Source organism: Gallinula chloropus, assembly GCF_964237585.1.
Source record: "Gallinula chloropus genome assembly, chromosome: 2".
Classification (NCBI taxonomy): Eukaryota; Metazoa; Chordata; class Aves; order Gruiformes; family Rallidae; genus Gallinula; species Gallinula chloropus.
Genome location: NC_140086.1, coordinates 113909728 through 113933399, shown reverse-complemented (window position 1 = coordinate 113933399; position 23672 = coordinate 113909728). Strand labels below are relative to the sequence as shown.

At 41.2% G+C, this 23672-nt stretch overlaps 1 protein-coding gene across 9 annotated transcripts in view; it reads left to right on the top strand.

The window, feature by feature from the left end:
* The window catches only part of ARPP21 (cAMP regulated phosphoprotein 21), a 202026-nt gene that overhangs the window by 154613 nt on the left and 23741 nt on the right, over positions 1-23672 (top strand). For all 9 annotated transcript variants that reach the window (XM_084260254.1, XM_084260257.1, XM_084260255.1 and 6 more), the window contains one exon: positions 7069-7195. In XM_084260254.1, coding sequence (XP_084116380.1) covers positions 7069-7195 — 127 coding nt within the window. The remainder of the gene's footprint in view (positions 1-7068; positions 7196-23672) is intronic.

The following is a 23672-nucleotide window of genomic DNA, read 5'->3' as shown; positions in this document are numbered from 1 at the left end:
TCCTGGGTACCTTTACAGAATATTGAAAGTGATTACTGTCAAGAAGTAAAATGCACAGATGACTTTCTGGCCCATTTTCAAAGCATACACTTTAAAAAGCCAAATTCCTTTATCCGATTATAGATAACTTCATTTAAACTCCACTTGAAAATGGTATTAATAGTATTTTTCCTTTTTTCATTGTATCTTTCGTAAAAATATTTTACAAAATAAAGTGTAAAAACCTAAAGCAAATAAACCTTTTCTTCTAATGCAAAAGTAGCGTAAACCCTGCTGGGTTTTTCTGTTTGACACTTCTTACTGAAGATCTCCAGTTGTGTTTGTTACTGGGATTGTCTGTTGCCACAGCACTGAATAATTTATACTCTTACAGTGTTTTAAGATATCTAGTTAATTGATTAGATCACTAATTAAAAAAATCTGAAGACTACTCGATACTCATAGCCTGTAGAGGACTGTGACATCCATAGTTTCTGTAGTTGGAAACTATCCAGCCATTTTTCTGAGAGAAGGCTTTATAAAAAAATAATTTTTAAGGAGATGAAGTTCAATATAATGTGATTTGTGTGGGGTTTTTTTAGTTGAAAAAAAGTTCCACTCTTCGCCAAATATAACTTTTAATTTTTGGAGGAAAAAATGACCTGAAGAACAGACTTCCCTGGTGAGTCTGTTCCTAAGTGAGTAAGTAGAAGCTGTCTGGGCTTGTCTCCTCGTGTACAACCCCCCAGTGCCCTCAGCGTTTTCAGGCATCATTTAATCAAACCTCACAACACTTGTAGTGAACCAGATAAATGCAAGCACCTCCATTTTACAGGGTGTCACCGCAGGGTCGAAGCGATGTTTTTCCCCAGCCCTGCCTGCTGCCGTTTGCTGAGGGAGCTGCAGCACTGCGCTACCACCTGTGGCGGGGGGACCTCCTGATGCCTCCTCTGCCCCTCCTTGGGTGAAAGCAGATTTTCAGTCTGCCCTGGGGTCTCCCTTAGACACCCCCCTCCCCCCCCCCACCCCCCCCGCCTTGGTTGACTTGGCAGAGGCTGCTTCTGCAGGATTGCTCTGTCCTGCGAGTGGCTGAGCTTTCATCACCTGGGGCAGGAGCGTTTGATTTCATGCTCACATGTGCAGCAGGGGTTTCACTCAGTCTGGCGTAGCATTACTTTGTGAAGTACTCTGTTTTACCTCATTAATACTTACTCTGGTGCTACTGGAGAGGCAGATGAGCTTCTTTAGAGGACAAGTTATAAGGAGGTGTCTTTTCATGCATGGGCTGCTGCAGGACCAGTGCTGTACTGGTGTATCTAACAACCACTGTGCCTCTATGCATACCCCAGATACTGTACATACAGGTACTTTCTTTCCCTCATTACAAACTGGAAAGTTGCTGAGGGCAGAAGAATATCCTTTGGGTTTGCAGCAACTTCATTGATTTCACTGGGGAATGATTTGACCTTGGGGGGGGGGGGGCGGGGGGGGGGCAGGGGAGCGGGAGGGCTGTAGAAAGGTGAGAAATTCAGTGCTGTCAGCTTCCTCTGCATCCACTGCACCATTCATCTCCAGCCTGTTGCTGCTCCAAAAAAAACCCTTGTGAGATACTTGTGTGGAAGAAGGTGTGTGGGGCTCAGTCCCTGCTGCTCACGTGCCTGTCCTTGAGGGAGAGGCGGCAGCAGCTCTCTGTCCCTATGCGCAGATTGGAAATCAACACTTCAAGTTCTAATTCATTCTCTTCAGCCCTAGAATGTGGCACGGTGGTTTTGGTTTTGACTACTTGTAGAGCACATATGACAAACAGGGGATCCCTTATATGAAAAGATGAGCAAAGCTTTGGGCATCAGTAGTTCCTCTGCCCTTAACAGGCTTTCAGGACAGGGCAGATAGAGACCAACTCCTTGTCCTGCCCTTAGCAAAACTTCACTTTGGCACTGGCTTTTGGCTGTCTGAATCATCTGTTACTCTTGGGCTTAGATGCAATAGTAAAGCTGCTCTCAGATGCCAAAGAAGGTGGTCTGAGGCAGGTTTAAAAAAAGACCTAAAAAAGGCAATAAAATGGTAATGCATGCAAAACACTACATGATGCATTAATCAATGCAACGCAATCAGTGTAAAAGCACTTCTGTTTCTTGAATGTTGCTATTGAATTTATAGCAGTAAAAAAGAAGCTTGACTCTGATGGCTAATTAGTTCCTGTAAATGCATTGCTGATATGGTTCTGTATGCTCTTGGAAAATAGTAGTGAAAAATTAGGTGGAGGTCCTGTGATCATGATCATTTCCTTTGGGAGCTGAAAGGAGGATAAAGAAATGCCCTCTGAGCCTACAAGCCCAACAGCACTGCATTTAAATTGTTAGCTTTTGTATTAAAGTTCAATTAAACATGGCTCTACAGCTGCTCTCCATGGTTCCCTCTCCCAGTCTGTATCACAGCAGAAGCAGACTGAGTTTGCAATGACTTGCCTAAGAAGTGGCAGGAGGACCCCTGGAATTTCTTTCGCTGCTTCCTTCATCACAGTTTTATCCCAGCTTGACAACAAAGCCATGATTTCACCACCTGAAAATATCAATCTTTCTTCATTCAGCCAGTTGTAAAAAAATATTTTTTTTAAAAAACCCCAAACAAACCCAAAAGCAAACATTTACTTGGGGTTTTTTGAATGGGACTTTCAGCAGCAAATTCCCGTTTTCTTTCTGTATCACAAATAGCAAATGTATGTCCTTACTTTTGCTATTCTCTTCTGTTTTCAATTTTCTGTTCTTTCTGATGGTTTGTTCTATAGCCCTTATGGACCTGGGCACTTAACAAGGGTGCACATTCAGTTTTTGCAGCTCTCTTGTCTTTGGTGTTTGTCATTGCTCTGCCTCTGCAAATAAAGAAATGAGAAATCTGTGAGTACTGTGCCAATGGAACAGAATATGCTCTCTTTAAAGTTATTTTCACCTCTGACTCATTCTTTGTGGAAGCTGTACTGGCAAAAGTATGTCAAAAAATGAGATGGCATGAATTCTTGAGGGAGTGCTTGGAGAAATGATATGCATGTTAAGAGATTTTTTTTTTCCATGTGAATTAATTTTGCATCATCATTAATTTTAGTTGTCTCTTTGCAGAAGCCCCCTCCTAGAGAGTCCATAGCTACCATAAGACAAAAATCTTTATGTATAACATGTCTCTTCTAGGAGACCTGTTATGAAAAAGGCTGGGGAAGTCACTGACAATTAAGTGGCTCTTCTCTTGAAGTTCCCAGATGGTAATATTGAAGGACATGCCTGTAGTTCTACACAGGCCATTATTTTTTTATACTGTTATTATCATTATTGTGGAGGATGGGGGGCAGAGGGGAGAGAAAAATCCTTGAAGAATGATTGATTCCAGTCAGTTAGATATGGAGAAAGAGCAGTACCTCCCTGGGTCCATACATCACTGATCTCCGTTGTCTTCACTCCCATTTATGCAACTCTAGCTGCTGGTAGCAACAGAGTCAGCATCGCTAATCATCTGGATGAAGGTGTTAATCCACACCTATCTGGTTGTCAGCGATGTTAGGAGAAGATAGAACACCAGTTGGGCAGAACTGAGCTGTAAGTCAGTAGGGAGACAGGCTAGAAGAGCATTATAAGTTTTGAAGATATATGCAGTCTTCTGTCCATCATGAGGAAATAAGCAACATAACTGTGAATTTAATGGTTGTTGTTTGAGAGCAGTCCAAGGGAGATCTGGCTCTGGTAATGGGTTTCAGACTATATAGGTAGAACCAAGCAGAAAGGCAAAACTGTTTTGAGTCTCTGCCCATCATCTAGAGGCAGAGCAGAAGGAGGAAAAAGGCACGCCTGTTGATGCCATTTGATGAGTGTGTCTGAAGTTACGTGCCCGGGGTCCTGCTACAGTTTAAGTTAAATAAAACAATTGCTATATATGAAAGAAAAAAGAGATGTGTTGAAATGGTCAGACTACAAACAAGGAGGGTATTCCCCTTCAAAGAGAGATGATTTTTCACAGTGTCAGGGATTAAGATTAAGAAACAGTGTTTTTAGACTAAATAAAGCAGCGTTTATTTAGGTTGTAGAATGCCATTTTAGAAATATTTATTTATTTAAAATAACTATATAGTTGTGTTGGCATACTTCCTGGTTCTGTAAATGACATAGGTTCTACTAGCAGAAGGTCCAAGGTTAGCTGGTGTGTTCACATGGGAAAGCTTTTCCAGTGTAATTTGACATGCCAGTAAGATGCTTACAGAAATGTAATGGGGTTTGTTGAAAAGCACATAAGCAGAGGTGTTAGTAATGCTGATGTAATGAGAAACTAAAAAATTCAAGAGGGTAAGACTAGGCAATGTAAGTGATACTTGTTATCTCTGATGCCTTTAATTCCACTGTTCACTAAAGTAGTATCAGGAAGAAGGAATAACGTGTTTCAGCTACTGATACGGAGTTGTAGTCAAGATAAATGAAAATGGATCCTCCCAGACTTGTCAACCACCAAAGACCTATTTTATCCATGTCTGTATTTCACACCAAGCCCTTTTAATGTCTGATATTTTTGCTCCATTGTCTTCACTCCCATTTATGCAACTCTAGCTGCTGCAAAAATAAAAACCAAAAATAAATAAAAAAGAAAAAGCAAAAAAAAAAAAAATGCTCCCCAAAAAGCCATACCAACCAATGGGGAAACCCTCCCCATACCTCTTCTTTGCAAGTCATGTGTGCACAGTTACTGGCAAATTCACCCATTAATCTTTCTAAATTAAATTCTTTTCTTACCCAATACTCCTGCCATTAATATTTTTCAGGCTTGATAGATGGCAGTCTGATAAGCTTCTAGATGGGCTATATAACAGATGTGTTCCAGTGAATGGAGAAAGGGAGAAAACCCTTAGACTAACTCTAAAGTGTTAACTGCATGATAAAAAGAAGTGTTTCCAAATTATTGCAAATGCTTCAGTGTATGTAGATGTTGTTTTGCTAAGCATATTCGACTAAAAACCTATACTTTTAGGCAGTCTTTTAAAGTTAAAATCTACACACTCTTTCTAGAAGAGAGAATTCGTGTTGTTCTCATATGCTCCTGTTTTTTCAAATATCTAGGGGCTTGTCTGCTTGAGGAAAATGAGGAAGTTGAGGATAAATCTAATAAATTTAAATCCTTTAAGTGAGATTAAGCTGCAGCCAGGAGAAGTGAGAGTATCTCCTGAGGGGTTTATTATTCTTTAGTTCGTAGACTATGGTAATAAAAAATAAAGCATATTTGAGAGGATGTCTACTCTGTTCCCCTGCTCCAAGGCAGTTCATGTTGCCTTTACTTAGGCTGAGTCCTCTCACTTCCTTCAATTGCAGAGGTTTCCATATCACACTAAACTTGCCTGATCTGTTATTTGCACTGCAATGATGCTTAAAGAGGTATTTTTGCACCTTAAATGTCTGGGTCAACTTTCCCACACCTTGTTCTTTGCAAGGAAACAAATTCATCATGATTTTGGCCCATTTTGCAGAGGCATTTTGCTTTCATTACTTTAGTCTCTAATAAAACAAATGACTCAGGGCAGGTGTCACTTGTTATTGTCTGGAAGGAGGAGGGTTTACAACATTTTCCAATCAAACCTTGCCTTTTTGGCATTGGTTTGAATTTGGATGATATTATCTGGGGGAGAGAGAAGGTTCAAGAGAAAATTAGAGCTTGAAGAATGAATGGGTATGCAACCTTTTGATTGACAGGCGATATTGACTGCCCGTCGATCTGGGGGTTCTATTGATACTGATGCTTTTCCCACCACAGTTACCCATTCAGTAGATGTCTTGCCAAATTGTCCCTCCATGGCCTTTTCTCACCTGGTCTTTTGTATCTGTGTTGGTTCTTTCTCATTTGATGTAATCTCTAGGATAATTTCTGATGTCTCCCATGATTTTCTAACAGTTTACAAAAGGATGAAGTTACCTTTACTCTGCTAACACTTTATGGGTTATTAAGCTGAATGAGTTTTTTTCAAGAATATTTCCTCCATGCAAATACAAGTGGAATATTTCACATGTAAAATAAAAGCACTCGGTATGACTTTGTGCATATGTCTGAGCAGGATAAATGCTACACACATTCAAAATAATTGTATTATTTCTGAAGAAATGCTGAAGGGTGGGGCAAAAATGATGAGAGAAGCAACATTCTTCCAAGCCAGTTACCCAGTTTATTGACACCCCACACTGCTGAACCTACAGCATCCACCATATCTGAAAATGAAAAGGTTCAAGTGCTTTGAACTTGACCAAGGGTCAGCTGAAAACTGTCTAGCTCAAATGTCTCAGTAACGGGGGTACAGGGTGTATAGGAAAAAAATCTTAAGCTCCAGTCACCCTCAAATGTCCCTATTCCCCTACGTGATAAGGCGATGCAGTTACACATTGCTCTGTAATGACAACAGTGACAGAAAACAGAAGCCCACCTGGCAGAACTTGCTGACTCAGGGCCTACCCTCTGCTTCTGGAAGAAAACAGCTGGGATTTGTTTTTTGAGCTGTAATTGTGTTCACACTGAGTGTTACAGGGAAACATGCATGTAAGGAAAGATGCGGCTGTTAACCAAACAGCAATTTCTTACAAGCATTAAGACGTGCAGTCCGCCTTTCCCTCTCTTTTGCCTCTGCATATTTTCACTCTGGGCTGTCCTTTGCTTCCAACTATTTTTTCCAGAGTTCACTGGCTGGTTCGACATGCCTGCCTGTATTTATTATATTCATATGGGAGCTGGTGTTTACATCTGGTTTTCTGCAGGATTTGGTATTTCATTATGATATCTTTGGTATATGTATGTATTCTCTTTTTATATGTATTCAGTTTTGTCTCAGTTTAGATTTCTTCTATGTCTTAAAGCATCTGAGAAGAAATTTGGGCAGTGATAACCCTTTTCTTAGCAAAGTTCAAAGCAAACAGCATTTCTTGGAGAGAAACAATGCAAACCTTTCCTCTTGCTTAACGTTGCCACTAATATGCTTTACTTCTGCTTCTCTTCCAGTTTCTTTTTTTTTTTTTTAATTTTGTGAAATTTTGAGCTTCAGAGCCTGCAGGTAGCCGCTGTTCTCTTTCTTTGCAGATGCCAGTGTATTATTACCCATCTGGTCAGTACCCTACCTCAACAACTCAGCAGTACAGACCCATTGCCTCAGTTCAGTACAATGCACAGCGGAGTCAACAGATCCCACAGACTGCACAGCAAGCAGGTATTTGCATCTGTTATTCATTTCTTCAGCTGTTCACAGTGCCTTTGCTGGTGAAAACCCACTCGTGTTTTAATTTTGAATTGGAATAGCAGAGGAGAAAGCTGTTTGCTGTTCTGTTTTAAAGTGCAGTGAAAATTACAAGTTGAGAAACCGTTTTCTTGGAGATACCGAGTGGACATTGTGTTCACCTCTGCTCTCCTGCATGTGGTGCCATGCCCATGGTATCTGTGCTCCATGTGACAGGGTACAGAGGGAGCTGGGAGGGAGCTGGTGTGAGCGGTCATGTTACATGTTCAGGCCAACCCTCGTGGTTTGTCCTTCATCATGTAACACTCTTTGTAAGACTCTGTACACTTGTAGTGATGCAGAAGGGGCTGATCATGCTCCACGCCCGCATCCGAGGAGCGGCGAGGTGGTCCATGTGGTTGATGCCCATCGGGACCGGCTCCCCGCAGCTACGTGCGGCTGGAAGGGGGGCCGTTACACTGTAAGAGAGTGAGTAGCAGGTCTCACAGTGAACCGGTCTCTTTTCTTGCCGTGTCATGCCGCTCCTGAGGACGCCAGGGTAAGAGGGACTGAGGAAGAGTTGGGTGGGTGCAGGCTGAGGGAGGGCAGAGGTTCTGTCTGTGAAGGAGTACTCGGTTTTAAGGGAATACACAGTTCTGTTTTGGGAGATATTTATATGGTTTAAATTATTGATTGTCTGTATCTTGAGTGCACACCTCCCCGGTGTTCCAAACATCAGCTCCAAGGTGTATAGGTGGGGGTGGTGTTTCCTGATAGGGCTTACAATTATAGGCATGCCAGGGAGGACAGAGCATTCATCATTCTGTCTGGGTTTGGCAGAAACCCTTCTGAATGACGAAGCAGGTTCCCTGCAAAGGCATTGATACAAAAGTCTTTTAAGATGCAAGTCAAGAACCCAGACATGACACACGAACAAGAGTTATGGGGCCATCCAGCCCATCAACCTGTCTGTGTAACCTGACTGCGGGCACTTTGGCAAGTTTGTTCATGCTCCCTCAGGTGCTCAGGGGAAAAAAAAAAGTCACAGCAAACACAGCTACAATTAAACAATTTATTACCTTTTTTCTTTTTATTTTATTTTTTTTTTAAAAGCTGTTCTATGTTCTACTAAAATTGGTGGTGTTTTGGTCAGTGCCAGCAGTGGCTGATTATGTCTGGTTTCATACTTTCATATTTATACCTTTCCTGAGAGAGAAGGTGGTGAAATACTGCACAAAGGTCATCTGTCTTTTCTAGCATCTCCTGCCTGGCAGTCTGGACCGTATTTATTACCTTTATATAGTGGGTCTTTGAACCTAAGTGCAGATCAGCTCAGATAACATTGTCTGGGTCTACCGTGGTGTTAGAAAATTGTATTTATCCATTTAATGCCATGTCTTATAGCATAGTGGAATTTATGGTAAATGAAGCGCACAAGATGATCTGAAGCACTTAGGTGATGTTCTAGAGAAAATCCAGCTGTTTGATTTTGAAGAAATCCTAGTTTTAAACATAGGTTGGAGCACAGGATCTGTTCTGCATAAGTACAGACGATACAGAGATGCAAATGCTAGTTTTGTTTCTGTGTTTACAGCATCGTTTTCCTTACATGTGTGGAAAACATGAGTCAAGGAGTTTGTGTAAAATCTTCAACGCATCAGTCTTTTTCTTGCAATTCTCTCTTTCAGCTGCCTGCTCAGTTGGAAATGTTATTCTTATCTCTTGTTTAAAAACATGAAAACATTGTGACTACAGTTTAGGCTCACTGCTGTGGCAATGATGTTAAACATTTAGCTAGTCTCAGATCTTGAGACTTGGCTGAAAAACAGATTAGTCAAGCTGGTTGGTCCCTTTGGGCTCAGATACATGCTTTCGCATAGTCCTGGTCCGAGCATGTGATAGGAGTGTCAGGAAGCAACTTGCAGTTTCCTAGAGGTCTTTACTCAGAGATGGTGTAAGGATCATTTGAATTTATGTTCCACTCCATCTCTTGGTATATGGAAAATAACTAGCATCCCAAAATTTCATGGGACCTATGCTGAAAGAGAAATTAAAGTATAGGAAAGCATGTTATTTATGCTACAGATTTATAGCAGGAGGCTCACTGTAAGCACTGAGGTACCAAAACCCCAAACAATTCAATGATAGTTTCAGGGTTTTTTGTGCCTGATGTCACCACATCTTCTTTTCTTGCCATGAGCCTCACCACAGGCATACATTTCGTTCCTCCTGAGCCCTGTGGCCTCAGCACACCTGCAAAATCCTTATTTCTTGGCATGACTTTGGTGCCCAGTACCTGCCACCTGGGCAGGGGATGGTGTTTCACCACCACAGCAGCTTGGCTGATGGCACCTAAACAGAGAAAAGAACTTCTGGCTTGTACTGCAGCCATTTGACAGTGGGGCAGGTGAACGGGGACACCCCTCTTCTCTTTCAAGCCATTGATTTTTACAAAACTTGAGAAACTTTGGGAGCTTTCAAAGGAGCAGGGAGGAGCTCAGATCTTACTTTCTCCACTTTGGGCTGCAGAGGTCAAAGTTTGATCTAATGCCAACAATTTGTTTTCATTTTTCTTAGAAAAGGTCTCTTCAGGAGCGGGGGGATATTGATGATTTTAACAGCAAACAGCTGAAGTAAAATGTCAGCACAGCATCTGTGGTGGCTAAGGGAGCCTGTACTCTCCTGTGGCTCTGGAAGAAGAGCAATATTAAGTTAAAATGGCTCCAGGGCAGAAAAAAAGATGAGCTCACCTAAAATTAGATTAGAGCTCTGGCAGCAATAAATCATTTGGAGAGGATGAGAACTTTTTCGTGTGTTTATTTACCTTTTTTTTTTAATAATTTTTTTTTCAAGTGCTGGCTTGCATGAGAACATAAGTGACCCCTTTCTGGCATAAGCTTGGTATAAAGAGAACATCCGTGAAGATTTTATAAAAACCTCTGCCGTTTGAATTACATTCATTTCTGTTCAAGCTGAAATGTGTTATCTGATGGAGTGGTAAACTACTGTAAACAGAAATACTTTTATTTCACTTAGATCCGTCTTCTTCATTATCCTTCTTCTGCACCGTTCTTCTGTCCACTCCTATGCAATGCAAAGATTTAAGTGTTGCCATTGAGTGGGGCCAGGGTCAAGCCATTCAGCGTGTGTCTGTGGTGTGTTGGCTGCAGCTGGACACCAGATGCTCTGTCACTGTCCTCCTCAGATGGACAGGAGAGAAAAAAATAACAAAAGGCACATGGTTAAAGGACAGGGTGAGATCACCCACCCATCACCATCATGGGCAAAACAGACTCTACTTAGGGAAATTCATTTATTACTAATCAAATCAGAGTAGGGCAATAAGAAAATGAAACTGAATCTTAAAAAAGCCCACTTTCCCCCTCATCCCTCCCTTTTCCCTTTTTCCCAGGTTTAACTTAATTCCCAAATACTCTGCTTCATTCTTCCCAGTAGCACAGGAGGACAGGGAATGGGGGTTGTGGTTAGTTCATCACACATTATATCTGCTGCTCCTTCCCCCTCAGGAGGAGGGCTCCTAACAGTCTTCCCCTGCTCCGGTCTAGAGTCCCTCACCCAGGAGACAGTCCTCTGCAAACTTCTCCAATGTAAGTCCTTCCCACAGGCTGCAGTTCTTCACAAACTGCCCCTGCCTGGGTCCTTTCCATTGGTTAGAGGCCTTCAGCACCAGACTGCTCCAGTGTGGGTCCTCCATGGGATCACAAGTCCTGCCAGCAAACCTGCTCCACTGTGGAGCAGTATGGAGCTCCTCTCTTTGTGGGTCTATAGTCCTCTCAGGAGTCTGGTCCAGTGCAGGCTTCACACAGTATCATAGCCTTCTTTGGATGCTCTGGTTGTGGGCTTCTTCACAGGCTGCTCTGTGTGCTGCATAGAGACAAGCCTGCCTCACCATGATCTTCTCCAGGGGCTGCAGGGGAATCTCTGCTCCAGAGCCTGGAGCATCTCTTGCCCCTCATTTTTCACTGACCTTGGGGTCTGCAGAATTTTTCCCTTTCACGTACTCTCACTCCTCTCTCTGCCTACTGTTCCCCCAGCAATTTTTTTCATTTTCTTAATTCTGTTAGCCCAGAGGTGCTACCTCTGTCACTGATGGTCTTGGCCTTGGCCAGTGGCTAAGCGGTCCTTGAAACCAACTGACATTGGCTTTGTCAGACATGTGGGTGGGCTTGTAGCAGCTTCTCACAGAAGCCACCCCTGCACCCCCATCCCCCCAAACCTGCTACCAGGATTTGACTGTGCAAACTCAATGCACTATCACATCATGGCATGCATAGGACTTTGTAGGCTATGCTCAGGCAGCTGCTCTCAAAAGCAGTATGCTCATTTTTCAGACTATATGGCTATCTTCCTCTTACTTGTTTCTGTTGTCTACAACAGAAGATGCTTCAGATACTGTGAAATGCCATGTTGTGTAATCACACAGAAGAAAATATTATTTCTCATCTAGCGGTACTGTGAATTGCATGTCTACTGTCATCAGTATTTCATTCTTCAGTAATTCTCCATATTGATAATTTTGAAAGCTTGCAATCCTGGTTACTGTATTTGAATAGAAAAAGAGGCGTATTGATGATAAATGGGTAATGTTTTTATTCCTATCATGATAGAAGAAATCAGTGATGTTTTATTTTTTTTATCTGTGTCTGTTTTCTTTCATTATAGCAAGTGCTCTGCACTCTGAGGATTTTTCATCTTTAAAACACTTCATAAACCCGAACTGGATAAGTACATGAGTATTACTTTGGGATATGCAACTGCTCTTACTGCCATTCATAAATGAACAAGTCACAACAAATTACATTATGTTTTTCCTACCTTGGTTCATTGTTGTATATCTGCCTCAGGTTTTCCTGGTAATTTAAAGTCCAAAAGAAATTTTATGGATAAAATATTATTTAGATTGTTGTTTCATCCTAGTTATAAAAGGCAGTTAGCTTGGTTTATTGCACAGTTGTAAGGTAAAAATCCGTGGCATGTATTTTTGCATCAGTAATGGAAATCATCTTTTGAGGAGACAAAAGCTAAGACCTCTACTATGTGGTTAAAAAGTCTTCCAGCCAAAAGTCTACACTATAATATTTCCAAAGGACATAAGGTGATATTTGGCATAATTGGGTGCAGTTAAAGTAACAATTTTAGGATTTCTTGTACATTTGAGAAAATGTTGCCATTATAACCTGCTTCAGTGCTGAGATAACACAAGAAGGCTCCTAATGCATAGGAAATCTCTGCTTTTTCCTAACAGCAGTAAAGTTGATCGTGTACAGTAGCCAAAGAAAGTTGTTATGTAAGGAAAGTATATATTTCAACAGTGCTTGGCTGTAGAATCCTTTCTTAATAACTATACATAGTTCTTCTGTAAACAGTAAACATTTGTCTTGAAGGGAAGTTAATATGTCTGATGGTGTACTGTATTATTAGCCTTTACAGCTTCCAGTAGGAAAAAGAGGTAATTGTCTCTTTAATGCATCTTGGAAACAAATTTTAAACGAAGACATAATGTTCCTTAACAGAGTCCATAAATTTGTTTTGGTAGAAATCAGAGTCAAATTGACAATGAAATACCGATTTTTTTCTTAATTTAATCATTTTGGTGTCAGCATAATTGAAGAGCGTTATTGTCAAGTCTCTCTCATCCTCTTTGTCTCCTGAAAATATTTGTCACTATAAACTGATACTGAGAGGAAAACACAATGGGGGGAGGGAAATTTGCGACGCTTAAAAAAAAATAACAAATGGTTTGTTATCGTGGTCATTAGAGAACCTTATAAAGAAAGATTGCCACTTTCTACCTTCATTAGCAACCTGACAGGAGCTCATGGTCCATGATAGATCTGTTTGCATAATTCTGTCTATAATTTCTGTGCTTATATAAACATAAACAACTTCAATTTTTAAGTATCTAATTATCTGAAGAAACTATTTCTCCAGCAGTAATTGCTTACTGTGTTAGTGAAACATATCTGCACTGAAGGTGTCCATCTGTGTTTAATGCTGTAATTTTTTTGCAGCAGAAACTGCTGCTCCCCAAAAGCATTGCAAAGGGGAGCATGTCTCATTTTTACAGTAGCTTGGCAAGAATGGGAGGGGTGGAGCCCTACTGTTTTTAATCCTTAAGTATTGTGCTACATTTATTAAATTTCAAAGCCTTACATCAAGATTAAAAGCATTTTATGAAATAGCAGGGCTAAATCAAGGAGTTGTTTGTAGCAATTGCAGTAGGAAGACTAAATTCCAAATTGTGATCTTGAAGTGATCCATACTGATACTACTAGTTTCTGTCCAAGTATTTTATGTTTAAGTTCAGAAACACGAAGCTTTACCTGCAAGCGCTTCCTTATGGACAGTATCGAGTGTCTCAGACTAAGAGCATCTGCAGAGCCCAGCGCTGCTCCTGGCAGCTGCCTTGGAGACTTGTGATGGCTGTGCCATGGAAGTGCCTGTAGCAAACGTCGGGGACTGCTCTTTGGGCTTGTTTGGGTTTTTTTTTTTCTTTTTCTTTTCTTCCTTTTGCCCTTTGATTTTATGATCCAGTTCCAAATTTAGGCACTCCCATGGCTTGAAAGACCTGGATGATTTGGCCTGAGAGGGTTTTAACCCATGTTGTACACTGCAGGGGAAATACTCACTGGGATGCTGCTCAGGGATGTTCTCCATCTTACTAACAGTGCTTTCTTTAAAGTGTGAAGGAACAGAGAATTAAGTGAAAAAGAAGGGCATAAAGCAAGAAACTAGCTTTGTTCTGGCTATATATTTTATGTTCTTTGTTTCTTGCAAGTTTAAGGTCTTCCTTTTATAGCATTTCCCTATTGCATACGGTGTGTGATCAAGATTAGCTCCAGGACCCATCCACCTCCTCGGTATTTCCTATTAGCTACCCATAGGGAGTTTCCTACCTAGAGCTTCACATCCCGAATTTCGTTCCCCTACTGCTGGAGGAGGATTCTGTGACTAAATATCCCACTCAAGACTTTTCAGAAGCTAGCTGTGAGAGCCAGGACTCCAGCTTTAACAGTTTTTAAATTACTAGTCTTAGAAACACTAAATCCTGTTGTCATCCTGCCATTAAGTAATAGTGCTGCTGCAGTACTGAACCAGCCTTCAGCTTTACAGAATATCTGTAATTTAAATTAGTAGCAGAATTAATACTATCACGCTCCCTGCAGCATACTTAATTCTGAAAATTAAAAGGCAAAATTGCTTTTGTCAAAAAGCTTTGTTCTTCCTCAAATGACTTGTTTAATTATTCAGCATTCACACTAAGAGAGAGCAAATATTGAGGAAAGAGAACACCAGTCGGCTTGACAGCCGTAAGAGTCTTAAACAGGCATTTAGTTGTCGTTTTCTTTCAAGGCTTCTCAAGTTTTGTTCAACTTTTCTAGCACTCGTTAAATTCTACACCATTTGTGACAACGTTCTTATTAAAATACAGATTTAAAAATTGTTATTTTTTTCCCAATAATTAATATATGTTAATCTCATATCAGTTAATGTACAGGAGCAAACAGAGAGAGAAAAGATTTCTAATAGCATCGTGCAGTAGATAAGACTTTGAAATAGGCTCTGCAAACTGCAGAGGCCACACTAAGATGTAGGGAATGCTCTAAGACTTTCAACTATGTTGACAAAGCATCTTTGTATTTCTGATGCTTTTTTTTTTGGCCAAAGAGCGCCATACATCATCTCTATTGCAAATTCAGTGTTGAATCAATGCACAGTGCTCCCACTTCTTGCAATAGAATCTTCCAGCATTGAATAATTGAGAGGTTTATATTATAGCCCTTGAGAGCTAAGACAGATTTCAACGGGTTTTTTTCTCTTTTTTTCTTTTTTCTCATACTGCCATTGCTAAAGCTACTATAGCCCCACCATTGCCAGAAACGCTTGAAGGCCTTTATAGAGAGGCCAAGGCTATCTCTAGCTCTGCTTCAGGTATGCTGCTCACCATAGGTCTATAGCTTTTGGAGCTCAGCTTTCTGTAACTTTCCTGCAGATGAAAGCCTGCAATGGGATGGAGAAGTGCAGGCAGGCCTTTGGGTCTGAGCTAATAACTGAAGAACTGCTTTGGATGCACACCAGAGATCTGCACTGCAGTTGGCTTTGGCCTTGCAGTAGCTATTGATTGAGGATTTAAGAATCAAAAGATCACTTTGTGGCTGTAAAACTTAATAGAACAGGACGCTTAGATTGGGACACAGCAGAAGAGATGTGTGAGTATGAGCTGCCTGGAAGAAGGGCCACAACATGGGTTCAGTGTTAGGGCAGGGGAACAAGAGGAAGTCCAAGTAACTGAAACGGTGTTCTGCTAACCAGCCGTTGTACATGAAAAAGTCTCAGTGCCTTCACCTGAGTTGTGTTCAACCTTCATTACAGTCAATTTCTGTTGCCTACGCTGTCCACCAGAACAGCATCCCTCTGCAAAGCGCAAAGATGTTTTCGTTTTGACTCACTGTTCGATTGTATGCATTTGTATAGCAAGCGAGGAATTGACTGACTTTGTCTTTTGTTTGATGCAAGTGAAATAAAGATGGTGGTGTGGGTGTTTGAAGGAGGCAACCCTTGAATCTTCTCAAAGAAAGGAGATGGTTTCCTTAGCAACATGCAAGGATACATGACACCTCTCCAAATAGTTCTTCACCTCTACCCCAGGTCCAGCTCTGTGTTGCAGCTCGCTCATTGTGCACCAGAGCAGGTAGCATTCCTGCAGCATGAGCTAATTGTAATGCCTGATGGCTGGTAGCTGTCATTGGCATTGGGCAGAAAAATAAAATTAAAAAAAAAAAAAAGAGAATTGAATTTGCTCTCTGAATGCCTGGTTCTACCAACAGCTTGATTATTTCTGTTATTGCAAGTGATACATTGTCCCTGCTGAGGTTTCACTTCCAGTGGGTATCGCTGGCATTTATCATTATGAACGATAAGGATAAACACGGGTTTTCTTGCTGTAGGCTCTGGTGAGAGTTCCTTGATGGCTGATAGGATGTAGATTGAGAAGGGGAAGAGGCGTTTCTTTTCTTTACTCAGTTGTTGCTGTTAGTGAAAAGATCCTAGCTGTAAATGTAAGTAATTTTGTTAATTCACTTCTGAACTGACAAATAGAGGTCTGTGAATAATTGTTAGGGCTTCTGTTTCTGTGCTGGTGGTAAGTAATGACTATATCCTCATTGGTAAGTAATGACTATATCCTCATTGGGTATCTTATATTCAGGATGGAGAGACAAATAAGCACAAATAATAAGTTGAACTGAAAAATTCAATTATTTTATAAGTTTGAATCCCTAACCCAAGCATACCCAAATAGTGGGAAGTTAGATAAGCTTTTGCCTCAGTTTATCTGGAAGGAGCTGAGATTGGAAGCATTTCAACACAGATTTTCCTTCTGTATTTCTGCATGTTTTACATAATTTTTGTTTTCACTGCAGTCCCCAGGACCCTAATGTCTTAGTAGCAAATGCAGTCTTTTGATTACTGTTGAACAAGTGCTTAAGAACAAGGAAAGGAAAAGAGGCCAATCTGCAATAATGATTTTTATACCACATTCGTACCAAGAAGCTACAGCTAGCCATGAGACCCCTCTGTGCTTAGAACTGCATATATAAATATGAAGAGATTTTCTTCTTCAGTCCCAGGATCCAGAATAGAGCTTGCATACAGGGCTAAAAGAATATTAAGGTGGGCACTGTGGTGGCTGTCCAATTCAGGGCTGCTGTCCATCTCTAAAAAGCTTCTTAGACAGCTTAGGCATATCAGAAAGAGAAAGAAAAAAGCTTTTACTGGGGCAGGTGTTCATTCATTCATGTTAGACACCTGGAGTTCCCACTGCAGCTTTTGGGGTTGTGTAGGATCCATAAGTATGCTTTCCTAAATATTACTGTTTGGGGATAATTCACATTTTTGCAAGCGTTTGAATTTCTCATCATCTTTAGTCTTGGTGTTCCTTATATTTGCTTATCCAATGAAAACCCACAACCGTTGTGAGAAGTAAGTAGTGGACTTTGCCTGTAAGAGTAACAGCAGTATTATGCATGTTGTGAATAATTTTTTTCTGAAAGACCTTAGCCCTTTGGCATTACTTAAGGGGAAAAAAACCCAACCAAACCCCAGCTCTTTCAGAGCAAGCAAAAATTTAGGGTCTATACATGGTTGTATAGATATAAGGATCCTTGCACTTTTTGTCGGCCTGTGTTATCAAAACAATTTATTATGTGCTTCAGCTCTGTCCTCAGGGCTGCCAAGTAGCATGCTGGTAAAACAGAACATCTTCAATAGCATCTGCTCAACAGTGCTGCATTTCCAGTTTGCTCTTTGTTGAGAACTACCTTTCATCAGGTACTGGGTCTGCAGGAGTAAAAAAGACCAGGCTTTTACAGGTCCTACAAAGGAATCTCCACAAATTGAATTTTTAAGCTCACCAAGTACCATTTTGTAGAATAAGCAGAAGAGGGGAAACGTATTAAATTGTAAGAAGCAATGTGCTACTTCAGAATGATTGCTGCATTAATAGTTTGTATCAAACGGCAATTTTAATTCTGGCTCTATTGGAGAAATAGAAAGCAATTAATCTTTTGTAGCACATTGTGAAAAATAAGAGCTGAGACAGGATCTCAGTGAGGCTGTTCCTTCACTTAACCTTGAGCTGGGCAATAAATAATTATAAATGCAGCTACATCACACGGCAAAAGTAATTTGGTGAAATAGAATTATCATGTAATGCAGGAATTAAAAATTTGAATTAGGTTTCCTGATGTTCTTTGTTCCAGAAAAAGTATGCATTTGCCTGTGATTTGTGTGTAAAAGAGTGGATCTGGGTTTTACAAAGCACCTTTTATACTCAAATGAGTTGTGTTGCAGTGCTGCCATAGTCAAATGCTCAGCTATAATTCATGTAGAGCCTCTGATGATAGGGCTTGTTTTATGGAGGGAGAAGGTGACGCCCAAGGTGCATTGCTGTATTAACATGTTTCAAATAATTTCCTGCTCTTCAGTCAGGGCAACATGTCATCAGAGCTGCCTTTCATGAAACTTTGAGTTGTACCACACTGTATGAAGTTTCTGCTTCATAGTGGTGAGCTGCCAAGGAGACTAAAGATGTAACTCAGAGCTGCTTTATGCTGAGGCCTTCTCTCCTGCCCATGCAGCTTCAGGGGATGCCTTCCCCTTCACGTGTGAGTCCCCCCAAGTCCCACGCTGCTGTTCCATACAGCTCTCATGCATGCTTTGGAGATCCCAAAGCTTTGTAACTAACATTGCTTCACCTTGGTGCTTCTCAGCCAACTCAATGGAAGCTGATTAGTGAAAGGATCAGTGAAGCATCTACCTCATGGGTCATCAGTTCATATCATGGAGCAGTGTACAGAATGCTCTGACAAGAAGAGGCAAAGGATGTGAAGAACAGATAATTGGAGGAGTGAAGAGAGCTTTATTTTTCTATTCCAGAACTGTGCCTCACTGTACTGGCCCACTGGAGCAATAGGCAGGAGCCATTCATGTCCCTGGCTAGCTCCATAAAAAATGGGGAGCGATGAGTTTGTTATGTCAGGGTCATGTTAAGGAAGAAAACATTCCTAAGTAAAATAAACCAAATATTATACTGGTTTCTTTTCTGCTGCTCATCAATATAAGGAGCAACAAACTTGCTCCTAGGAAACACCGCTAGCAATCCACAACGCGTTTGTAGGGCGTTGTGGAGTCTGTGTGCTGATCCCGCTATTTAGAGGTACCGTATATCTGCAAGGAACCCCATTTATACTTCCGTGGTGGAAATGTCACAGGGATAGAGACTTGTCTGCATTCCCCTGTTTTGTCTGTGTCGATAGTGAGCTATGGAGTGTTTACAAGCTAAAGAGATTTCTCGTTTTATAGAACTGTCAAAAATGAAAGTAATGTGTAATTGCGCACACGCTCTTCATTTCTTCTGTTCAAATTTGAGACTACAAAGGCTGACTTGATATGCTTCAATTTGACTTAAGCTAAGGAAGTGTAGCTTAAACCCTTTTCCCACCCCCTTTTCTTCCCTGCTTTGATGTCTTTACTTGTTACATGGTAAGGAAGAAAGGCAAAGTGCAGAGCTATTCATTTTTACTAAAAGTTGTAGTCAGGTTAGCAGTGTGTGGTAGGGACTGAGTCTTTGTAGTCCTCAAACAAATCAGTTTTCTGAGCAATTTAAAGCCTGGAGGAGGGCACAGTTAGTTCAGTTTCTGTCTGGTTGTTCTACTTGGTCTTGATTAACATGTTATGTGAGTTTACAGAGGTGTGTGAAATGTATTAGGTATCTCATTCATGCTATAATGTGCCCCATTGTATAAATACAGAAAGATAGGATTTTTTTTTGAGAAAATGGGTGTGGGCACCTGGAAATACAATTTGACTTAGAGCAAATTGTTTCTAATTGACTAGTAAAATGCTGTTTCTGAGTAGGCCGTAATTAATCAGCAAGAACTCTTTTCCTGAGTTTCCTCCTGTAAATGAACAGACTCAGCACATCCATCGAGTAGAAATTGAGAAAATAAGAGGTGGAAAAACCTGAGTCTCCAGTAAGCAAAGTGGTGGTATTTCTGTGAAGCAATCCCAGCAGGGTGCTTTGCTAAGTGATGGCAACATTGACTTTGGAAAGAAATCCTGAATTTCTCATTTCTTGTAGGTTAGTTAAAGGTTTAATACACTTCTGGTGGCTACTGCACGTCAAGCAGCTTACTGAGGTGGGTCAAGAAGAATGAGGGACAACAATGGGGCTGGTAAACCAAACCCTTTCTCTGAGACCCCCTTTAGTGGTCTCAGGTTTTTCCTCATGAGGGACAACAATGGGGCTGGTAAACCAAACCCTTTCTCTGAGACCCCCTTTAGTGGTCTCAGGTTTTTCCTCATCATCTTTTCATTACATGGTGGTGTGCAAGTACAGTGGTAGTTACTGTAATAGCTCTTACCATGCTGGGCTCACCAAGTACAAAAATGAATATCAAAAGCTTGGTTTGAATATCTGTTTTAAAGCACCACTGTTACAAGGTTTTCAAAATCTTTAGGTCTGAAGATGTTTAATCTGGAGATGAAAGAAATGATAACCCATCTTTTATATAATGTATTATAATTTGAAAATCTCAGTAAGTTTTGATAATCACAAATGAGATCTAACTTGATTTTTTTTGTACGTGTTGCATTGGTTCCAGACCTGTAATGCTGAGAGGTAGGACTTCACCACGCGCACTGTGCTGGTGATGGAATGGGGTTGGATATTGGCATATCTGCTGTGCAGGTGTTTGAGTTCAGACTTTGCTTTAGTAGATTTAATAATATCTGATTTATCTTCTTGTTCAACAGTTTGAGAATGAGATAGTTTTGGGTTTTTTTAATGCCTGAAAGTCAAAGGATTCCCAGCTATCCATTGTTTAGTGCATGGAGCTTAGTGGTTTGAGAAGGATATTTTGCTGGGAAAGCTTCCTGGATGTGGAAAAGGGGGGAATGTTTGGGTGTCTGTTACGAGAGTCAGCCCTCAGAAAACCACCTGCTTAATTTTTAAGAGTTGTCTTATCTTCAAAAATCTGAAGAACTGGCTGCTTGGAATGAAACACAGAAGTCCAACAGTTAAGTGGGGTCATGTGTGTAATTTCAGCCTTGGGTTGTGCTGTAAATGGGCAAAAGCTGTAATGTCCCAAATGGTTGTCCAGTTCCTTAGCTCTAGGTCCTGTGTCATGTCTTTCCAGTGGTTTTGAAACTAAGGATAATTTTATATTCGTTTTCCAAGAATGCCCATGAGTTGCTTAAGAAGTTACCTTAGCATTGCTTCACAGCAAAGGTACTCAAAGCACTCCCTCAGGATTCAGAGTATCAGCTGTATTTTTACCTTCGCTCAAGAAGTGGCTGTCCAAGCATTTTCTGTTGCTTTCTAAAACACAGAGCTTAAGAAGATGATACTGAATCTGTCCTTTCTAAAACCTCCTTTCTCAGAACACCTGCCATTCCTAGAACTCACTCTGCTTGTCGTACTGCAGATACAGGCTGCTGATGGCCTGCGGAGGAATCCTGTCGACCCCGAGAGCTGCCCTTTGTTGCATGAATGTTGGGAACTTTCTAGAACTGGCAGCTCAATCTTTGAAAAGTACTTGAGGTTTGGGTTTTTTTTTTTTCTTGGAAACAATTTTGTGAGGTTAAGAGCAGTCACTGCGTGATAGAGGGAAAGGTGAAATAGGCGAGGCTTATTGAAATCATTTGGCTGCTTTCATGTGAAAACCAGCTGCCTCCTCTGACTTGTCCCTTTTTCCTTCTCAGCGGAGCTGTGGGCCGCTGAAGTGCATACTTACATCCATTCCTGTTCAGGTCACTGTTTCAGGGATGAGGGTTCCATCTTACTCAGTAGAGTTTGCTTACATATTTAACATGCTTTGCTGTATAATGATTCCCTGCCCCGTATCTGAGGCAAGAGCATGAGCAGAACTGAGCACTACTTCTTACTAAAGGAGAGCAAACTGTTCTGATCCCAACTGACCAGCAGTTGATTTTTTAACACCTTCAATACCCGTTCTTTGGGATGACCCCAAGACCAGATAAGTTTTGTTTTTTACCCACTTATTTTTCAGTATGTTTTGTGTCAATCTGTTTCTTTCCAAAGATGAACATCCTTCATACAATTAACAAAAGCCCCACACTTGTGACTTTTGAGTATGAGGAGGACATGCATAGGCACGTATATTCTTCCTCGTGTGTTTAAATAAGGAGGAAAGAAAACTTGTGGCTTCAAGTACCAACTCTCCCTGGGGCAGGATGTTAACATTTGACAACTGCCCTTTTGAGGTGCTGCAGCAAAAGCCGATGCAGATTTCATCAAGGCTTGATCTTTTGAAATTCACTTTGCCTACTCAGCGTACTTCTCATGGGGTTTTTCCCACAGCTCACAAAGGATCCATCTGGAGAAAATTGCTAGCACCAATTCATCTATGCGCTTCGATGTCTAGACCTGTGTAAGTGCTGAGGTAAAGGCTTTATAAGCTGTCATGCTCAAACCCATTTTGAAGTCTTCCTGTGGTTCACACTATAGGAAATAGGAAGATTAGAAATTCTGCTGGAGGGCACTTCAGCAATTTATAGGGGAAATTCTGTTACAGTACATATGATTATTATGTAATTAAATAGTGTATCTCATTCCTTTATGCATAAGTCGCTTGAATTAAGGTTGTAGTTGCTACTTTTGCATTTGTCCTGATTTCTGAATATATAATCGTGCCCACAGTGCTCTCTGAAGTGGTACATACACACATGCATTGACCCATGTTCCTATTTTAAAGAGCTGAAAATGTGACCCCTTCAGGCAGTGCAGCTGCTGACAACTGTCCTGGTTTTGGCAGGGATGAAGTTAATGTTCTTCCTAGCAGCTAGTTAGTTCTATGTTTAGGAGTTAGGATGAGAGTAGCACTGATAACACGCTGATGTTTTAGTTGTTGCCAAGCAGTTGAGGACTTCACAGTTTCTCACACTGCCCTGCTAACGAGAAAGGGGGGTGGGGGGTGCACTCAGGAAGCTAGAAGGGACCACAGCCATGGCTGGTGACCCTAACTGGCCAAAGTGATAGTCTATACAGTATGACATCATGTTCCACATATAGCTGGGACGTGGGCTGTGAGGCAGCTTTGCTTGAGAACTAGCCGAGTACTGGCTTCTGTTGGTGAGCAATTGTGTTATGCATCACGTGATGATAATGATAATGGTTATTATTATTGTTGATGCCTTCCATTTCTGTCCTATTAAACTGTCTTTATCTCAGCTCACAAGTTTTACCCTTTTTGTTTTTCTCTTCTTTTTTGTTTTTTGATTCCCTCCCACATCCCACTGGGGATGGAGTGATGAACAGCTGTGTGGCTGCTTTAGCTGCCTGCTGGGCTAAACCACGACACCAACAGTGACAAATTTCTTCATTTTCAGTGCTTGACTTTAATTTGGGGGGCCTACCTGTCTCTGTACAGATTTCTATGTGTGCTTTGCTCCAGACACTTTTCTCAAGCTTTTTTCTTACAGTTCATGCATCCCTGGCTTTAGGAGTAACTCCAGCTCACTGCTGCAGGGTCCTGTGGTAGTAAAACTGCTGTGATCACACTGTGGAAGAGTGCGGCTGGCACAAAAGGAGCTCTGGGGGATACGGGGCTTCTCTTTTCTACAGATCTTAACCTTCTGCTGGTGTGAGCTCACATCTGAGACACGTGCTTCTGCACAAACCATCCTGCACCATCAGTTTTCTTATTTGTGTGCAGGGCTTGAGAGAGGACAGTGGTGCATGACTAAAGGGGTACATAGGTTTTCTATCCTGGCCGCTTCAGCCTTTGGTTTGAAAGGAGGTCATTATCTGCCGAGTTAGAACTGTATTTGTATTTTGGCAGTACATGAAAATAGAGCCTTAACAAAGGGGTACCAGTTGTCCTTGCTTGAGCAATAATATTGATCCCAAGAAGATGGAGAAGCTTTTGTC